The sequence below is a fragment of the Hyla sarda genome, chromosome 3 (genome assembly GCF_029499605.1).
Source record: "Hyla sarda isolate aHylSar1 chromosome 3, aHylSar1.hap1, whole genome shotgun sequence".
Lineage (NCBI taxonomy): Eukaryota > Metazoa > Chordata > Amphibia > Anura > Hylidae > Hyla > Hyla sarda.
In genome coordinates, this window is record NC_079191.1 from 333,524,079 (window position 1) to 333,545,319 (window position 21,241).

The 21,241-nt window shown below is 41.6% G+C and overlaps 1 protein-coding gene across 1 annotated transcript; it reads left to right on the forward strand.

Moving 5' to 3' along the window:
• The first annotated feature begins 10,072 nt into the window (after positions 1-10,072).
• On the forward strand, positions 10,073-13,269 carry LOC130360802 (protein spinster homolog 1-like). The gene is made up of 2 exons (XM_056563366.1): positions 10,073-10,301; positions 11,711-13,269. Exon 2 carries the CDS (start codon positions 11,736-11,738, stop codon positions 13,248-13,250), a length of 1,515 nt encoding a protein of 504 aa, XP_056419341.1. The 5' UTR covers positions 10,073-10,301; positions 11,711-11,735; the 3' UTR covers positions 13,251-13,269.
• Positions 13,270-21,241: the final 7,972 nt, after the last annotated feature.

Below are 21,241 nucleotides of genomic sequence, written 5' to 3' on the forward strand. Positions count from 1 at the left end.
TTTCTTGGTGAAAAATCCCAAAATTTGATGAAAAATTTGAAAATTTAGCATTTTCTAACTTTGAAGCTCTCTGCTTGTAAGGAAAATGGATATTCCAAATAATTTATTTTTTTATTCACATATACAATATGTCTACTTTATGTTTGCATCATAAAATTGATGAGTTTTTACTTTTGGAAGACACCAGAGGGCTTCAAAGTTCAGCAGCAATTTTCCAATTTTTCACAAAATTTTGAAACTCGCTTTTTTTCAGGGACCAGTTCAGGTTTGAAGTGGATTTGAAGGGTCTTCATATTAGAAATACCCCATAAATTACCCCATTATAAAAACTGCACCCCCCAAAGTATTCAAAATGACATTCAGTAAGCATTTTAATCCTTTAGGGGTTTCACAGGAATAGCAGCAATCTTCATTTTTTACACTCACATGTTCTTGTAGACCCAATTTTTGAATTTTTGCAAGGGGTAAAAAGGAGAAAATTTTTACTTGTATTTGAAACCCAATTTTTCTCGAGTAAGGAAATACCTCATATGTCTATGTTAATTGTTCGGCGGGCGCAGTAGAGAGCTCAGAAGGGAAGGAGCGACAAATGGTTTTTGGGGGGCATGTCACCTTTAGGAAGCCCCTATGGCGCCAGAACAGCAAAAAAAAAACACATGGCATACCATTTTGGAAACTAGACCCCTCGGGGAACGTAACAAGGGGTAAAGTGAATCTCAATACCCCACAGGTGATTCACAACTTTTGCATATGTAAAAAAAAAAAATGTTTACCTAAAATGCTTGGTTTCCCAAAAGTTTTACATTTTTAAAAAGGGTAATAGCAGAAAATACCCCCCAAAATTTGAAGCCCAATTTCTCCCGATTCAGAAAACACCCCATATGGGGGTGAAAAGTGCTCTGCTGGCGCCCTACAGGTCTCAGAAGAGAAGGAGTCACATTTGGCTTTTTTGAAGGAAATTTTGCTCTGGGGGCATGCCGCATTTAGGAAGCCCCTATGGTGCCAGGACAGCAAAAAAAACACATGGCATACCATTTTGGAAACTAGACCCCTCGGGGAACGTAACAAGGGGTAAAGTGAACCTTAATACCCTACAGGTGTTTCACGACTTTTGCATATGTAAAAAAAAAATATAAAATTTTACCTAAAATGCTTGGTTTCCCAAAAAATTTACATTTTTACAAAGGGTTAAAGCAGAAAATACCCCCCAAAATTTGAAGCCCAATTTCTCCCGATTCAGAAAACACCCCATATGGGGGTGAAGAGTGCTCTGCTGGCGCACTACAGGTCTCAGAAGAGAAGGAGTCACATTTGGCTTTTTGAAAGCAAATTTTGCTCTGGGGGCATGCCGCATTTAGGAAGCCCCTATGGTGCCAGGACAGCAAAAAAAAACAAAAAAAAAAACACATGGCATACTATTTTGGAAACTAGACCCCTCGGGGAACATAACAAGGGGTTGAGTGAACCTTAATACCCCACAGGCGTTTCACGACTATTGCATATGTAAAAAAAAAAATGCTTCTTTTCCCAAAAATTTCACATTTTTAAAAAAGGGTAAAAGCAGAAAATACCCCCCAAAATTTGTATCACAATTTCTCCCGAGTACGGCGATACCCCATATGTGACCCTAAACTGTTGCCTTGAAATACGACAGGGCTCCAAAGTGAGAGCGCCATGCGCATTTGAACAGGGGCAGACACAGACAACAGAGGGCCCCTGTGCAAAGAATATGCCCCCCCCCCCACCCAGGTAATATGTTTGCTAGGTAAGCAGGTAGTACATTTGCAAGTAGTAAATTAGGTAAGTAGAACATTCTCTAAGTAGGTAGGCAAGTAGTAAGTTTGCAAGTTATTTAGGCAGGTAGTAAGTTCAGTTGGTAGGAAGGCAAGTAAAAGGTTTGCCGCTAGGTAGGTAGTTTACCGTATATACTCGAGTATAAGCCGACCCGAATATAAGCAGAGGCCCCTAATTTCACCCCAAAAACCCAGGAAAAGTTATTGACTCGAGTATAAGCCTAGGGTGGGAAATACATCATCCCCCCCTGTCATCATCCAGACCTCCGTCATTAACACCCTCATCATCATCACCCTGTCATCATCACCCTGTCATCATCCCCCCTTCATCATCACCGCCTGTCATCATCCCCCCTTCATCATCCCACACCCCCCCTTCATCATCCCCTTGTCATCATCCCACACCCCCCCTTCATCATCCCCTTGTCATCATCCCCACCCCCCTTCATCATCCCCTTGTCATCATCCCACACCCCCCCTTTATCATCACCTTGTCATCATCCCCTTGTCATCATCCCCACCCCCTTTATCATCCCCTTGTCATCATCCTCTTGTCATCATCCTCTTGTCATCATCCCACACCCCCCCTTCATCATCCCCCTGTCATCATTCCACACACCCCCCCTTCATCATCCCCTTGTCATAATCCCACCCCCCCTTCATCATCCCCTTGTCATCATCACCGCTTGTCAATGTCTGATACAGTGGTCTTCAACCTGCGGACCTCCAGATGTTTCAAAACTACAACTCCCAGCAAGCCCCGGCAGCCATCGGCTGTCCGGGCTTGCTGGGAGTTGTAGTTTTGAAACCTCTGGAGGTCCGCAGGTTGAAAACCACTGCGGCCTTCGACATCATCCAGCCCCCTCTCACCCCCTTTAGTTCTGTATTCACCTCCGCTCGGCGCTGGTCCGGTGCTGCAGGACTGTCCGGTGGGGAGGTCGTCCGGTGGGATAGTGGTTCCGGGCTGCCATCTTCACCGGGGGGGCCTCTTCTCCGCGCTTCGGGCCCGGAATAGAGGCGTTGCCTTGACGATGACGCAGAGGGACGTTGGTAATGAACGTACCTCTGCGTCGTCGTCAAGGCAAAGTGACTATTCCGGGCCCGAAGCGCGGAGAAGAGGCCCCCCCGATAAAGATGGCAGCCCGGAACCACTATCCCTCCGGACGACATCCCCACCGGACAGTCCTGCAGCACCGGACCAGCGCCGAGCGGAGATGAGTACAGAACTAAAGGGGGTGAAAGGGGCTGGATGATGTCGAAGGCCGCAGTGGTCTTCAACCTGCGGACCTCCAGAGGTTTCAAAACTACAACTCCCAGCAAGCCCGGACAGCCGATGGCTGCCCGGGCTTGCTGGGAGTTGTAGTTTTGAAACCTCTGGAGGTCCGCAGGTTGAAGACCACTGAGGGCGGAGAGTTCACTCGAGAATAAGCCGAGGGGGGTGTTTTCAGCACGAAAAATCGTGCTGAAAAACTCGGCTTATACTCGAGTATATACGGTATACGTTTGTTAGGTAGGCAGGAAAAGCATTTGCTAGGTAGGTAATATGTTTGGTTGGTAGGTGGGTGGCCACGTTACATTTGGTAGGTAGGCCCTTAGTCCAGTGTTTTCCAAACAGGCTTTGGCTGTTTGGGCATGCTGGGAGTTGTAGTTTTGCAACAGCTGGAGGCACTCAGGTTGGGAAACACTGGACTAAGGGCCCAACTACCCACCAAAATGCCACCTTCTGCTGCAAAACTCTAACTTCCAGCTTAAGACTGTCCGAGCATGCTGGGAGTTGTAGTTTTGCAACAGATGGAGACAATGTTTCGAAAAACACTGCCGTAGTTAGTGTTTCCCAACCTGGGGGCCTCCAGCTGTTGCAAAACTACAACTCCCAGCATGCCCGGACAGTCTTAAGCTGGGAGTTAGAGTTTTTCAACAGCTGGAGGCACCCAGGTTGGAAAACAATGGACTAAGGACCTACCTACCAAACCTGAGTGCCTCCAGCTGTTGCAGAACTATAACTCCCAGCATGCCTGGACAGCTAAAGACTGTCAGGGGAATGCTGGGAGTTGTAGTTTTGCAACAGCTGGAAGTCCCCAGGTTGGAAAATACTGACTAAGGCAGTGTTTTCAAAACAGTGTCTCTCCAGGTGGTCCAAAACTACAACTCCCAGCATTCCCGGACAGTCTCTAGCTGTCAAGGCATGCTGGAAGTTATAGTTTTGCAACAGCTGGAGGCACACTTATTTGTAAACACTGGTGTAACACTGGAGGCACACTGATTTGTAAAACTGGTGCTGAAACAATGATGACACTGAGCGCACGGTGGTTCACTGACCTGCAGGAAAAATAGAAGGCGGCGAACAGAGAACGGGATACCAATATTGGAGCAACGGGGGAGCATAGACAGTTGAGTTAGTTTCTTTTGGAATAATTTTCATCCCTGGCACAGTGGATAAAAATAAAATAAAATACTAAAAAAAAGCCAGCAAGTAGAAGTAAAACGTCCGTCTTTATTCAGGGTTCTTCCTTAAAAGCCTTCACGGTAGCAGACAAACCGTGAACATATCAAAAATATGAAATATTGCACAAACAGAGGGGGGTCCCAAGCATGGCTGACGCGTTTCTGATCTATCGATCCTTACTCATAGCCTGTAGATCCTGAAAGGAGGCACCTTTATATACTCCAGGGCATTTTCCCCATTCCCACAGGAAGGGGAGGGACAGGTCCACATCACATGTGCACGTGATTAAAACAAAAACATGGGACCAAACACAGATAAATTATTCGGAGACATATCAGTAATGTAATATTAAATCTGTTTTGCTATTTAGACCATGGGGTTGAATGCAATTCAAAAGATAAATCCACATGATTTCCCTATTGTGGAGGGATCGAATATGGTCACCTCCCCTTTTATTTAGCTTCACCTTCTCAATGCCTGAGAACCTGAGGGAAGTGGTGTCTGAATTATGATATATTAGAAAATGTTTAGATATGTTAGAAATGTTCGAGCTTAAAGGGCCATCAGCATCTCTAATGTGCTCTTGCATGCATTTTTTAAGGGACCTTTTGGTGGAACCCACATATGTTAAGTGACATTGTGTGCACATGATTTTATATAAAACAAAAGTGCTATCACAGTTTATAAAGTTGTGAATGACATGGCATTTGCCATCCACCGTACCTTCTATTTTCTGGCATTTTTCGGCAAAGGGACATACCACACACCGCGATTTACCGCACTTGTGGAAGCCCTTGGTGCTAATCCACTGGGTGGTAACACTAGCCGTGTCCACCATACTGGGAACAAGGAGATTGGATAGAGTAGGTGCCCGCCTCGCTGCAAATCTCACACCTGACTTTATAATCTCCCCTACCGTGGGATCTGTTGATAGCAAAGGTAAGTGTTTAATTACAATGCGTTTGATGTCATTAAATTCTGGACTGTACGTGGTGACAAATGTAGGACAATCTTGTGATTCAGTTGGTTGCTTACTTGTAAAAAGGGATTTTCGATCCATAGGATCCACTCTCGACCGAGCTTTTTTCAAGAGCCATCCAGGGTAACCTCGAGCCGCCAGGCGTGTGCATGCTGCATCAGCTTCCCTGCGGTACACCTCGGCGGAAGAACTGTTCCGCTTAATTCGTGTAAGTTCACCTACTGGTATGGCTCTTACTGTTTGTTTGGAATGGCATGAATTCGCCCTTCGGATGGTATTGCCTGATATCTTTTTTCTGTAAGGATCAACCTCAATTTTATTTGTATCAGGGTTGCCACGTAATATGACATCCAAAAAGGGGGTTTCACTTTTACACCATGTGTGGGTAAACGTAAGATTGAACCGATTATTATTGATATATGTCATGAATGCATCAACGGTCAGATGGTCAGACGACCAAATGATGAACACATCGGATACATACCTCCCATACCATGCAAGGCATGTGGAAAATGGATTGGTGTCAGAAAAAATTAACTGCTCCTCCCACCAAAAAACAAAAAGCTTAGCCCGAGCTGGTGATGACTTTGCTCCCATTGAAGCACCCGTGCGCTGCAAATAAAAATTGTTATCAAACATAAAATAATTGTGTTTTAACACAAAATCTACCACCTCAATAATGTAATGTCTCAAATCAACAGAATATTTAGAAAATCTCATCGGTATATCCGAAATAGCTGATAATGCCAGGTTTTGCGGAATACTGGAATAGAGCGATTCAATGTCGCAAGTAAGCCACGACAGAGAATCGCTCCATGTGAATTCATCCATGATTTTTAGCAAGTGCTTAGTGTCCTTGATATAACTTGGGCATTGCATAACCAGAGGTTGCAGTACTGAGTCCAACCACTCGCATAGGTGCTCGTTAAGGGATCCAATCCCCGCCACGATCGGACGCATCGGCGGCGGGAATCGGTCCTTATGCAGCTTGGGTAGCGAGTGGAAGATAGGAATAATTGGAGCAGGCACGAAAATATAATCCACTTCTTTTTGGGTCAAAATAGATCTGGCTTTCCCCTCTTCCAACAGAGTCAACAGTTCTTTTTTAAAAGGTTCAGTGGGATCCCCACAAAGTTTAACCCCATTTTGGCCTTAAGGGCTCAGACAATTTAATTTTTACGTTTTCATTTTTTCCTCCTCACCTTCTAAAAATCATAACTCTTTTATATTTTCATCCACAGACTAGTATGAGGGCTTGTTTTTTGCGCGACCAGTTGTCCTTTGTAATGACATCACTCATTATATCATAAAATGTATGGCGCAACCAAAAAACACTATTTTTGTGGGGAAATTAAAACGAAAAACGCAATTTTGCTAATTTTGGAAGGTTTTGTTTTCACGCCGTACAATTTATGGTAAAAATGACGTGTGTTCTTTATTCTGAGGGTCAATACGATTAAAATGATACCCATTATTACATACTTTTATATTATTGTTGCGCTTAAAAAAAATCACAAACTTTTTAACCAAATTAGTACGTTTATAATCCCTTTATTTTGATGGCCTCTAACTTTTTTATTTTTCCGTATAATTGGCGGTATTGGGGCTCATTTTTTGCGCCATGATCTGTACTTTTTTTTGATACCACATTTGCATATAAAAAACTTTTAATACATTTTTAATAATTTTTTTTTAATAAAATGTATTAAAAAAGTAGGAATTTTGGACTTTTTTTTTTTTTCGTTCACGCCGTTCACCGTACGGGATCATTAACATTTTATTTTAATAGTTCAGACATTTACACACGCGGCGATACCAAATATGTCTATAAAAAATGTTTTTTACGCTTTTTGGGGGTAAAATAGTAAAAAAAACTGACGTTTTACTTTTTTATTGGGGGAGGGGATTTTTACATTTTTTTACATTTTTTTTACACTTGAATAGTCCCCATAGGGGACTATTCATAGCAATACCATGATTGCTAATACTGATCTGTTCTATGTATAGGACATAGAACAGATCAGTATTATCGGTCATCTCCTGCTCTGGTCTGCTCGATCTCAGACCAGAGCAGGAGATGCCGGGAGCCGCACGGAGGAAGGAGAGGGGACCTCCGTGCGGCGTTATGAATGATCGGATCCCTGCAGCAGCGCTGCGGGCGATCCGATCGTTCATTTAAATCGCGAACTGCCGCAGGGTGCCGGGATCTGTATTGATCCCGGCACCTGAGGGGTTAATGGCGGACGCCCGCGAGATCGCGGGCGTCGGCCATTGCCGGCGGGTCCCTGGCTGCGATTAGCAGCCGGGATCAGCCGCGCATGACACGGGCATCGCTCCGATGCCCGCGGTTATGCTTAGGACGTAAATGTACGTCCTGGTGCGTTAAGTACCACCTCACCAGGACGTACATTTACGTCCTGCGTCCTTAAGGGGTTATGGTAAGTTTTATATTCAGATAGTAGATTTTCATTTAAATTGATATACAGTCCCGTGTCCATACATACTACCGAGCCGCCTTTATCGGCGGATCGGATCGTCAAATTTTTGTTTTTCTTTAATTTCTTTATGGCAGCAGCCTCCTTTTTATTCAAATTAGGACAAGTTGTATTGGACATTACTTTTGATTGTAGATTAACCAAATCTTTCATGATAAGGTCCTGGAACCAATCAAAAATTGCTGGTCTAGTCTGTATGGGGTAAAAATTTTGGTTTTTAGTGGAGAAGGTATGTGCAGGATTCACTTCATCACAAATAGATATCCCACTATTTTCAAGGAGACAGAGATCTCTAAAAGCAATTTGTTCTGCTAACGTATGCATTAGTGGTAAATCAGGGTTTATAGAAAGTTGAGGTGGGTCCAATGGTTCATCAGCATTTTCCACAAAAAAATGTTTCTTAACTGTTAAAGTTCTCACAAATTTATTTATATCCAAAATTGTCCAATAAACATCAAAATGATGTGTAGGAGAGAAACCCAGTCCTTTTCACAGGACCGAGGTTTCTTCATCTGTAATGATTTGTGCAGAAATGTTAATGACTTGAAAATCCTCTTTTATTACTTTTTCCGTTTGTCCTTGTTACGCTCCGAAGCTCTTCTTCCTATGTTTTCTGCCACCGCGCCTTCCTCGTTTTTTGACTGTCTTCTCGCATTGCGATTCTTGTGAGTGTTCACATATTGCGGTTCTGAGTCCCCGCTAGTGTCCGTGGTATCTGAACAATCTGAATTTTCAGTAAACTCCTGGTCAGAAGAACTAAATTCACATGGAGCGATTCTCTGTCGTGGCTTACTTGCGACATTGAATCGCTCTATTCCAGTATTCTGCAAAACCTGGCATTATCAGCTATCTCGGATATACTGATGAGATTTTCGAAATATTCTGTGGATTTGAGACATTACATTATTGAGGTGGTAGATTTTGTGTTAAAACACAATTATTTTATGTTTGGTAAAATTTTTTTTTTGCAGCGCACGGGTGCTTCAATGGGAGCAAAGTCATCACCAGCTCGGGCTAACCTTTTGGTTTTTTGGTGGGAGGAGCAGTTTATTTTTTCTGACACCAATCCATTTTCCACATGCCTCGCATGGTATGGGAGGTATGTAGACGATGTGGTCATCATTTGGTCGTCCGACCATGTGACCGTTGATGCATTCATGACATATATCAATAATAATTGGTTCAATCTTAAAGGGGTATTCCAGGCAAAAACTTTTTTATATATATCAACTGGCTCCAGAAAGTTAAACAGATTTGTAAATTACTTCTATTAAAAAATCTTAACCCTTTCAGTACTTATGAGCTTCTGAAGTTAAGGTTGTTATTTTCTGTCTAAGTGCTCTCTGATGACACCTGTCTCGGGAAACGCCCAGTTTAGAAGACGTTTGCTGTGGGGATTTGCTTCTAAACTGGGCGTTGCCCGAGACAGGTGTCATCAGAGAGGACTTAGACAGAAAAAAACAACCTTAACTTCAGAAGGTCATAAGTACTGAAAGGATTAAGATTTTTTAATAGAAGTAATTTACAAATCTGTTTAACTTTCTGAAGCCAGTTGATATATAAAAAAAAGTTTTGGCCTGGAATACCCTTTTAAGTCCCAGGATGCCCTTGGTCCTAGTGGGGTTAAAAGTTCAAAAGATTAAAATATATAAACTAAGAAGACACTGTGAAGTACGGGGATATACTCGGCAGGCCTGGAGAAATATTTTTCTAAAAGATGTTTTTATGTACTTGATGTATTTCTAGGTGTATATTAATATATATATATATATATATATATATATATATATATATATATATATATATGTGTCAAAGTAGAAAGCAGCACTCCTAAAGCGTGAGTAGGTGCCTCCAGCTAGGATCCGGGTCCAGGATCCTGCATACGTAGTTCCAAGGAAAATGCTGTGGCACTCAAGGTATGGTGAAAAAATGAAAACTATTTATTCATCCCAAATGTGCAAAGAGCAACGTTTCAATGGTCTCACACCATCATTATCAAGCCACTTGCTCTTTGCACATTTGGGATGAATAAATAGTTTTCATTTTTTCACCATACCTTGAGTGCCACAGCATTTTCCTTGGAACTATACATATATATATATATATATATATATATATATATATATATACACACACAAATCAAAAAATATGTTGCAGTCTCTTGTAATACCTTTTTTATTGGACTAACAGAATTTTGTAGAGACAAGCTTTCAGGATTCCTCCCTTTATCAAGTCCAATAGTCAAAGGACTTTATAAATTATCAGGGAGGAATCCCAAAAGTTTGTCTCTACAAAATTCTGTTAGTCCAATAAAAAAGGTATTACAATCTGCATCACTGGACTAATACAGCTACTCACATTTACTATACAGATATACACATACCTGAAGATGGTTTAGAACCCTGTGATGTCACACATGCTTGTGATGATGTCACCGTAAGCTGTACAAGGAGGTGCGCGCCGGCTGCAGTCTCTTCAGTGTGTTTTGCATTCACAACCTGTGGTGCAAAGTGTTTCTTAGAGAGTTTCTATTTGCGATAGAGAATTCAAGATTTTGACCGTTCCTTGTCTGAAGAGAGAACCACAAGGTAAGTCTCAGCCTCTTCTATTCATACATACACAGGGCTTTTTGTTTGACAGTTTTTTTTTATTGCTGTTGCTTTTTTTTTTTAGCAAAAAAAAACAAGAAATTATTTTCCAAAAGAAATAACAAAAGTTATATTCCTCATAGCATTGTGACAATACTTGGCTTAGGCATTAAACATAATAAAACGCACAGATAGTATCATGACCAGAGCTTTTTCTTGCAAAACTGCTAAAATGCCATTATGCCCAAAAAAGCCCCCAAGAAAAAGAGTCCTAATTCATGAAGTTCTAAAAGATAGAAGTCTATGAGAAAGATTTGGTGGTGTAGTAAAAGAATAACAGAAAGATTAGGGCAGAAATATAATATTACATAATAGAATTCTGTGTGTACTAACAATAGAAATACTCTGGGTACTCCGAAAAGGAAAATTTTCAAATCAACTAGTGGCAGAAAGTCATATAGGGTACGGATGAGATGGGGTAGGTTCATTATTAGTAAATGTATATAACAGGATAGCCCAATTGTATCTACAGTATGAAGTTCACATGGCCCAGTGACCATACAGCCAAGCCCTTATAATCCGCCATTACTAGGACAGATTCAGGGTTATCAGATATTACTATGACCGGAGAGGTTCAGGTTTATCAGATATTACTAGGACCGGACAGGATCAGGGTTATCAGATATTACTAGGACCGGACAGGTTCAGGTTTATCAGATATTAATAGGACCGGAGAGGTTCAGGGTTATCAGATATTACTAGGACCGGACAGGTTCAGGGTTATCAGATATTACTAGGACCGGACAGGTTCAGGGTTGTCAGATATTACTAGGACCGGACAGGTTCAGGGTTATCAGATATTACTAAGACCGGACAGGTTCAGGGTTATCAGATATTACTAGGACCGGACAGGTTCAGGGTTATCAGATATTACTAGGACCGGACAGGTTCAGGGTTATCAGATATTACTAGGACTGGACAGGTTCAGGGTTATCAGATATTACTAGGACCGGACAGGTTTAGGGTTATCAGATATTACTAGGACCGGACAGGTTCAGGGTTATCAGATATTACCGGTACTTGGACCGGACAGGTTCAGGGTTATCAGATATTACTAGGACCGGACAGGTTCAGGGTTATCAGATAGTACTAGGACCGGACAGGTTCAGGGTTATCAGATATTACTAGGACCGGACAGGTTCAGGGTTATCAGACATTGGTAACCTCAGGGAAGACGTCTCCATATAAAACACTTATAGAGAAGCGTCTTCTTCTGAGGCTGCGATGGTCTTAGTGTTATCTTGTGGTTCGGTGCTGGACATTTCTGCTCTGTATGAAGGATCTATTGTATAATGACAGGAATGATGACATGTTGTCTAATGTGTTCACTTATCTCTCTCTCTCTCTAGTGTTTTCAGGCTCTGACCTGTGACCATGGCCTCTCCACAAGACCCATTGCTGAAGGAGGAGGAAGAAGCAATGGAGGACCATAGTGATATGGATGTAGAAAAGGGCGATATCCCTGAGAGGCAGAACCTGCCATCTCTAAGCGTGATGTCCACCGCACGTTCCATCATCACCGTAGTGATCCTCGCCTTTGTTAATTTGCTCATCTATGCAAATCGCTCCAGCGTGGCGGGGGTGCTGCCTTATATACAGAAAGCATATGACACCAATGCTAGTCTGTCCGGCTTATTGAATACATTGTTCATTGGAAGCTACGTGCTGGTCGCACCAATTGCCGGATATTTGGGCGACCACTGTAATAAGAAATATACTGTTTGCGCAGGAGTCATCGTTTGGCTGAGCATGACACTTACCCTGTCATTCATCCCTGACGGGTACTTCCTGCTCTTCCTGCTGACGAGTGGACTGGTTGGAGCCGGAGAGGCGACTTTCTGCACCATCGCCCCCTCCATCATTGCAGACCTTTTTACAAGTGACCAGCGGACCCGCATGCTGAACGTGTTTTACTCCGTCATACCTGTAGGCTGCGGACTAGGATACATCATCGGGCCCAAAGTGACTGATGCAGCAAGGGGCGATTGGCACTGGGCGTTTCGGGTCACCCCTGGCCTGGGCCTCATAGCTGTGGCTTTGTTGATTTTGGTCACAAAGGAGCTTCCAAGAACAACTACAAACGGGAAGAAGAACAACAAATCCCAGAAGTTTGCCAAATGGGCGACAGATCTGAAAAAACTATTTAAAAATCGAAGCTTCATGTTAACCACCATGGGATCGACGGCTGTATCCTTCATAGTGGGAGCCATAGGTGTATGGGGTCCGTCATACCTGACCCACGCACGAACACTCCTACAAGAGAAGGACCCTTGCCGTGCTGAACCGTGTGACTATCACGATATCCTAATATTTGGTGTGGTTACAGTAGTTTCCGGCATTCTGGGAGTTGTAGCAGGGACGGAGATAAGTAAAAGATATCGCAAATCCAACCCACGGGCGGACCCGCTTGTGTGTGGATGCGCGATGATGCTCTCCGCCCCTTTTCTTCTGTTGGCATTGACTTTTGGCAACATCAGCCTCGTTGCCACCAACATCTTCTTCTTCATCGGAGAGACGCTTCTGTCAGTAAATTTCACCCTCATATCTGACATTATACTAAAAGTAGTAACTCCGTGGAGGAGATCTTCAGCCCTGGCCGTGCAGATGACAATCTATCACCTCCTAGGTGATGCCGGCAGCCCGTACCTCATCGGCTTGATATCTGACACCTACGAACGAGGATATGCCAAATCCCCTCTTCTGAAATACCGCAGCCTGGAGTATGCCCTCATGACCTGCACCATAATGGCAGTCATCGGAGGGGCCTTCTTCATGGCCACGGCCCTATATATAGAGAGGGACGAAAAAGAAGCAGAGATGGAATCAGAACCTCCGTCATCCTCCTCCTCCTCACTGCTTCCTGCCGATGAGGACTGCGCTTCAGACTGAGGAAAAGTCATTGCTTACCTTTATCTTGTTTACTTCAATAAAAAAAATTAAGAAAATAATAACTGCATTTGTTCTATGTTCCACTTTACCCCTTATTCTCTACCCAGGGGCGGACACAGACAGCAGAGGGCCCTTGTGCAAAGAATGTGCCTGTGCCCCCCCCCCCCCAAAACATCAATTGTTCAGCACCCCCCCTCCATGTGTCACTTACTCAGGTGGACCCCCATATGTCACTTGCTGTATAAGTTTATAAGTTTCTAATTATTTATTAAGGCCTCCCATATGCCGCAGCTCATTCAAGCCCCCCACATTAGGTAGCATAGATTCCCAACATTAGGTAGCATAGATTCCCCACATTAGGTAGCATAGTTTCCTCACATTAGGTAGCATGGTTTCCCCACATTAGGTAGCAGTTTCCCCACATTAGGTAGCATAGTTTCCCCACATTAGGTAGCATAGTTTCCCCACAATAGGTAGCACAGATTCCACACATTAGGTAACATAGTTTCCCCACATTAGGTAGCATAGTTTCCCCACATTAGGTAGCACAGATTCCCCACATTAGGTAACATAGTTTCCCCACATTAGGTAGCATAGTTTCCCCACATTAGGTAGCACAGATTCCCCACATCAGGTAACATAGTTTCCCCACATTAGGTAACAGTTTCCCCACATTAGGTAGCATAGTTTGCCCACATTAGGTAGCACAGATTCCCCACATTAAGTAACATAGTTTCCCCACATTAGGTAGCATAGTTTCCCCACATTAGGTAGCACAGATTCCCCACATTAGGAAACATACTTTCCCCACATTAGGTAGCATAGTTTTCCCACATTAGGTAGCACAGATTCCCCACATTAGGTAACATAGTTTCCCCACATTAGGTAGCATAGATTCCTCACATTAGGTAGCCATAGCCCCCCCAAACACACAGACAGACACAGACACACACAGAGACACGCTTACCTGCCCTGCACAGCGCTTCTCCTCTCCGGCAGCGGCCTGACGAGTGACGTCACTGACGTCCTCCTGAGCGGGTCTGTAGAAGTACGTCACTTGTGCGACGTCCCTCGTCAGACCCCGGTCGGCCGGAGGCAGACTCACTGTCTAAAGTGCCCGCTGCGCTATTATACCCCGCAGCTGCTTTAGAACAGTGAGCAGCGGCGGCGCCAACCCTACCATGAACCTACTAGGCACAAAAAAAAAAGGGGGCAGCAAAATGCCATCCCTGAAAAGTGCCACCTGGGACTTATGGTCCCACCGGGTCCGTCCCATGGTAGGGCCGACCAGAGGCGGCTCTAGACTTTGTGAGGCCTTACGCGAAACTTGAACATGAGGCCCTGCTTTATTTTCTGCTGAAATTACATGGTGGTCCGGCTGTGAGATGGTTATACTGTGACATCACTGTGTATTATCCCTGTACTGTGACATCACTGTGTATTATCTCTGTACTGTGCCATCACTCTGTGTATTATCCCTGTAATGTGACATCACTGTGTATTAACTCTGTACTGTGCCATCACTGTGTATTATCCCTGTACTGTGACGTCACTGTGTATTATCTCTGTACTGTGCCATCACTCTGTGTATTATCCCTGTACTGTGACATCACTGTGTGTATTATCCCTGTACTGTGACATCACTGTGTATTATCCCTGTACTGTGACATCACTGTGTATTATCTCTGTACTGTGACATCACTGTGTATTGTCCCTGTACTGTGACAACACTGTGTGTATTATCCCTGTAATGTGACATCACTGTGTATTATCCCTGCACTGTGACAACACTCTGTATATTATCCCTGTACTGCGACATCACTCTGTATATTATCCCTGTACTGTGACATCACTGTGTATATTATCCCTGTACTGTGACATCACTGTGTGTATAATCCCTGTACTGTGACATCACTGTATGTATTATCCCTGTACTGTGACATCACTGTGTATTATCCCTGTACTGTGACATCACTGTGTATTATCTCTGTACTGTGACATCACTGTGTATTATCCCTGTACTGTGACATCACTCTGTATATTATCCCTGTACTGTGACATCACTCTGTATATTATCCCTGTACTGTGACGTCACTGTGTATTATTCCTGTACTGTGACATCACTGTGTATTATTCATGTACTGTGACATCACTGTGTGTATTATCTCTGTACTGTGACATCACTGTGCATTATCCCTGTACTGTGACATCACTGTGTGTATTATCTCTGTACTGTGACATCACTGTGTGTATTATCTCTGTACTGTGCCTTCACTCTGTATATTATCCCTGTACTGTGACATCACTGTGTATTATCCCTGTACTGTGACATCACTGTGTTTATTATCCCTGTACTGTGACATCACTGTGTATTATCCCTGTACTGTGGCATCACTGTGTATTATGCCTGTACTGTGACATCACTGTGTATTATTCCTGTACTGTGACATCACTGTGTATATTATCCCTGTACTGTGACATCACTGTGTATATTATCCCTGTACTGTGACATCACTGTGTGTATTATCCCTGTACTGTGACATCACTGTGTATATTATCCCTGTACTGTGACATCACTGTGTGTATAATCCCTGTACTGTGACATCACTGTGTATATTATCCCTGTACTGTGACATCACTGTGTGTATTATCCCTGTACTGTGACCTCACTGTGTGTAATATCCCTGTACTGTGACAACACTGTGTGTATTATCTCTGTACTGTGACATCACTGTGTGTATTATCCCTGTACTGTGACATCAGTGTATTATCCCTGTACTGTGACATCACTCTGTATATTATCCCTGTACTGTGACATCACTCTGTATATTATCCCTGTACTGTGACATCACTGTGTATTATTCCTGTACTGTGACATCACTGTGTATTATTCCTGTACTTTGACATCGCTGTGTATTATTCCTGTACTGTGACATCACTGTGTATTATTCCTGTACTGTGACATCACTGTGTGTATTATCTCTGTACTGTGACATCACTGTGTATTATCCCTGTACTGTGACATCACTGTGTATTATCCCTGTACTGTGACATCACTGTGTATTTTCCCTGTACTATGACATCACTGTGTATATTATCCCTCCCTGTACTGTGACATCACTGTGTGTATTATCTCTGTACTGTGACATCACTGTGTATTATCCCTGTACTGTGACATCACTGTGTGTATTATCTCTGTACTGTGACATCACTGTGTGTATTATCTCTGTACTGTGACATCACTGTGTGTATTATCCCTGTACTGTGACATCACTGTGTATTATCCCTGTACTGTGACATCACTGTGTATTATCCCTGTACTGTGACATCACTGTGTATATTATCCCTGTACTGTGACATCACTGTGTATATTCTCCCTGTACTGTGACATCACTGTGTGTATTATCCCTGTACTGTGACATCACTGTGTGTATTATCCCTGTACTGTGACATCACTGTGTATATTATCTCTGAACTATAACATCACTGTGTGTTATCTCTATACTGCAACATCACTGTTGATACTTACACTGCACTGTGACATCACTGTATATATTAAACCTGTATACCCTAATGCCACTGTACATATTTACCTTGCACTGCGAGTGACAATACAGGGTAAATATGCACACTGACATCACAGTTCAGAGTTAATATAAACAGTAATGTCTCTGTACAGGGACAATAAACAGTTTTGCCACTACAGGGTTAATAAATGCAGTGTTGTCACAGTAGAGGGTAACTATACAGTGATGTCATTGTACCGGGAAAATATACACAGTGAAGTCAGCATTCAAGAATAATAAACTGTATTGTCACTACAGGGTTGTTATACACAGTGACATCAAATTACAGGATGAAGCACAGTGATGTCACAGTTTATTATGAAGCACAGTGATGTCACAGTTTATTATAAATCACAGTGATGTCACAGTTTAGTATGAAGCACAGTGATGTCACAGTTTATTATGAAGCACAGTGATGTCACAGTTTATTATGAAGCACAGTGATGTCACAGTTTATTATGAAGCACAGTGATGTCACAGTTTATTATGAAGCACAGTGATGTCACAGTTTATTATGAAGCACAGTGATGTCACAGTTTATTATGAAGCACAGTGATGTCACAGTTTATTATGAAGCACAGTGATGTCAGTTTATTATGAAGCACAGTGATGTCACAGTTTATTATGAAGCACAGTGATTTCACAGTTTATTATGAAGCACAGTGATGTCACAGTTTATTATGAAGCACAGTGATGTCACAGTTTATTATGAAGCACAGTGATGTCACAGTTTATTATGAAGCACAGTGATGTCACAGTTTATCATGAAGCACAGTGATGTCACAGTTTATCATGAAGCACAGTGATGTCACAGTTTATCATGAAGCACAGTGATGTCACAGTTTATTATGAAGCACAGTGATGTCACAGTTTATTATGAAGCACAGTGATGTCACAGTTTATTATGAAGCACAGTGATGTCACAGTTTATTATGAAGCACAGTGATGTCACAGTTTATTATGAAGCACAGTGATGTCACAGTTTATTATGAAGCACAGTGATGTCACAGTTTATTATGAAGCACAGTGATGTCACAGTTTATTATGAAGCACAGTGATGTCACAGTTTATTATGAAGCACAGTGATGTCACAGTTTATTATGAAGCACAGTGATGTCAGTTTATTATGAAGCACAATGATGTCAGTTTATTATGAAGCACAGTGATGTCAGTTTATTATGAAGCACAGTGATGTCACAGTTTATTATGAAGCACAGTGATGTCACAATTTATTATGAAGCACAGTGATGTCACAGTTTATTATGAAGCACAGTGATGTCACAGTTTATTATGAAGCACAGTGATGTCACAGTTTATTATGAAGCACAGTGATGTCACAGTTTATTATGAAGCACAGTGATGTCAAAGTTTATTATGAAGCACAGTGATGTCACAGTTTATTATGAAGCACAGTGATGTCACAGTTTATTATGAAGCACACTGATGTCAGTGTATTATGAAGCACAGTGATGTCACAGTTTATTATGAAACACAGTGATGTCACAGTTTATTATGAAGCACAGTGATGTCACAGTTTATTATGAAGCACAGTGATGTCACAGTTTATTATGAAGCACAGTGATGTCACAGTTTATTATGAAGCACAATGATGTCAGTTTATTATGAAGCACAGTGATGTCACAGTTTATTATGAAGCACAGTGATGTCACAGTTTATTATGAAGCACAGTGATGTCAGTTTATTAGGAAGCACAGTGATGTCACAGTTTATTATGAAGCACAGTGATGTCACAGTTTATTATGAAGCACAGTGATGTCACAGTTTATTATGAAGCACAGTGATGTCACAGTTTATTATGAAGCACGGTGATGTCAGTTTATTATGAAGCACGGTGATGTCACAGTTTATTATGAACCACGGTGATGTCACAGTTTATTATGAAGCACAGTGATGTCACAGTTTATTATGAAGCACAGTGATGTCAGTTTATTATGAAGCACAGTGATGTCAGTTTATTATGAAGCACAGTGATGTCACAGTTTATTATGAAGCACAGTGATGTCACAGTTTATTATGAAGCACAGTGATGTCAGTTTATTATGAAGCACAGTGATGTCACAGTTTATTATGAAGCACAGTGATGTCACAGTTTATTATGAAGCACAGTGATGTCACAGTTTATTATGAAGCACAGTGATGTCACAGTTTATTATGAAGCACAGTGATGTCACAATTTATTATGAAGCACAGTGATGTCACAGTTTATTATGAAGCACAGTGATGTCACAGTTTATTATGAAGCACAGTGATGTCACAGTTTATTATGAAGCACAGTGATGTCACAGTTTATTATGAAGCACAGTGATGTCAGTTTATTATGAAGCACAATGATGTCAGTTTATTATGAAGCACAGTGATGTCAGTTTATTATGAAGCACAGTGATGTCACAGTTTATTATGAAGCACAGTGATGTCACAATTTATTATGAAGCACAGTGATGTCACAGTTTATTATGAAGCACAGTGATGTCACAGTTTATTATGAAGCACAGTGATGTCACAGTTTATTATGAAGCACAGTGATGTCACAGTTTATTATGAAGCACAGTGATGTCAAAGTTTATTATGAAGCACAGTGATGTCACAATTTATTATGAAGCACAGTGATGTCACAGTTTATTATGAAGCACACTGATGTCAGTGTATTATGAAGCACAGTGATGTCACAGTTTATTATGAAACACAGTGATGTCACAGTTTATTATGAAGCACAGTGATGTCACAGTTTATTATGAAGCACAGTGATGTCACAGTTTATTATGAAGCACAGTGATGTCACAGTTTATTATGAAGCACAGTGATGTCACAGTTTATTATGAAGCACAGTAATGTCAGTTTATTATGAAGCACAGTGATGTCACAGTTTATTATGAAGCACAGTGATGTCACAGTTTATTATGAAGCACAGTGATGTCACAGTTTATTATGAAGCACAGTGATGTCACAGTTTATTATGAAGCACAGTGATGTCAGTTTATTATGAAGCACAATGATGTCAGTTTATTATGAAGCACAGTGATGTCAGTTTATTATGAAGCACAGTGATGTCACAGTTTATTATGAAGCACAGTGATGTCACAGTTTATTATGAAGCACAGTGATGTCACAGTTTATTATGAAGCACAGTGATGTCACAGTTTATTATGAAGCACAGTGATGTCAGTTTATTATGAAGCAGAGTGATGTCACAGTTTATTATGAAGCACAGTGATGTCACAGTTTATTATGAAGCACAGTGATGTCACAGTTTATTATGAAGCACAATGATGTCAGTTTATTATGAAGCACAGTGATGTCACAGTTTATTATGAAGCACAGTGATGTCACAGTTTATTATGAAGCACAGTGATGTCAGTTTATTAGGAAGCACAGTGATGTCACAGTTTATTATGAAGCACAGTGATGTCACAGTTTATTATGAAGCACAGTGATGTCACAGTTTATTATGAAGCACAGTGATGTCACAGTTTATTATGAAGCACGGTGATGTCAGTTTATTATGAAGCACGGTGATGTCACAGTTTATTATGAACCACGGTGATGTCACAGTTTATTATGAAGCACAGTGATGTCACAGTTTATTATGAAGCACAGTGATGTCAGTTTATTATGAAGCACAGTGATGTCAGTTTATTATGAAGCACAGTGATGTCACAGTTTATTATGAAGCACAGTGATGTCACAGTTTATTATGAAGCACAGTGATGTCACAGTTTATTATGAAGCACAGTGATGTCACAGTTTATTATGAAGCACAGTGATGTCACAGTTTATTATGAAGCACAGTGATGTCACAGTTTATTATGAAGCACAGTGATGTCACAGTTTATTATGAAGCACAGTGATGTCACAGTTTATTATGAAGCACAGTGATGTCACAGTTTATTATGAAGCACAGTGATGTCACAGTTTATTATGAAGCACAGTGATGTCATAGTTTATTATGAAGCACAGTGATGTCAGTTTATTATGAAGCACAGGGATGTCACAGTTTATTATGAAGCACAGTGATGTCACAGTTTATTATGAAGCACAGTGATGTCACAGTTTATTATGAAGCACAGTGATGTCACAGTTTATTATGAAGCACAGTGATGTCAGTTTATTATGAAGCACAGTGATGTCACAGTTTATTATGAAGCACAGTGATGTCACAGTTTATTATGAAGCACAGTGATGTCACAGTTTATTATGAAGCACAGTGATGTCACAGTTTATTATGAAGCACAGTGATGTCACAGTTTATTATGAAGCACAGTCATGTCACAGTTTATTATGAAGCACAGTGATGTCACAGTTTATTACGAAGCACAGTGATGTCACAGTTTATTATGAAGCACAGTGATGTCACAGTTTATTATGAAGCACAGTGATGTCACAGTTTATTATGAAGCACAGTGATGT

What these genes read in the sequence shown, in the direction of transcription:
- LOC130360802 (XM_056563366.1), top strand. Translation starts at nt 11,736, where the DNA reads ATGGCCTCTCCACAAGACCCATTGCTGAAGGAGGAGGAAGAAGCAATG.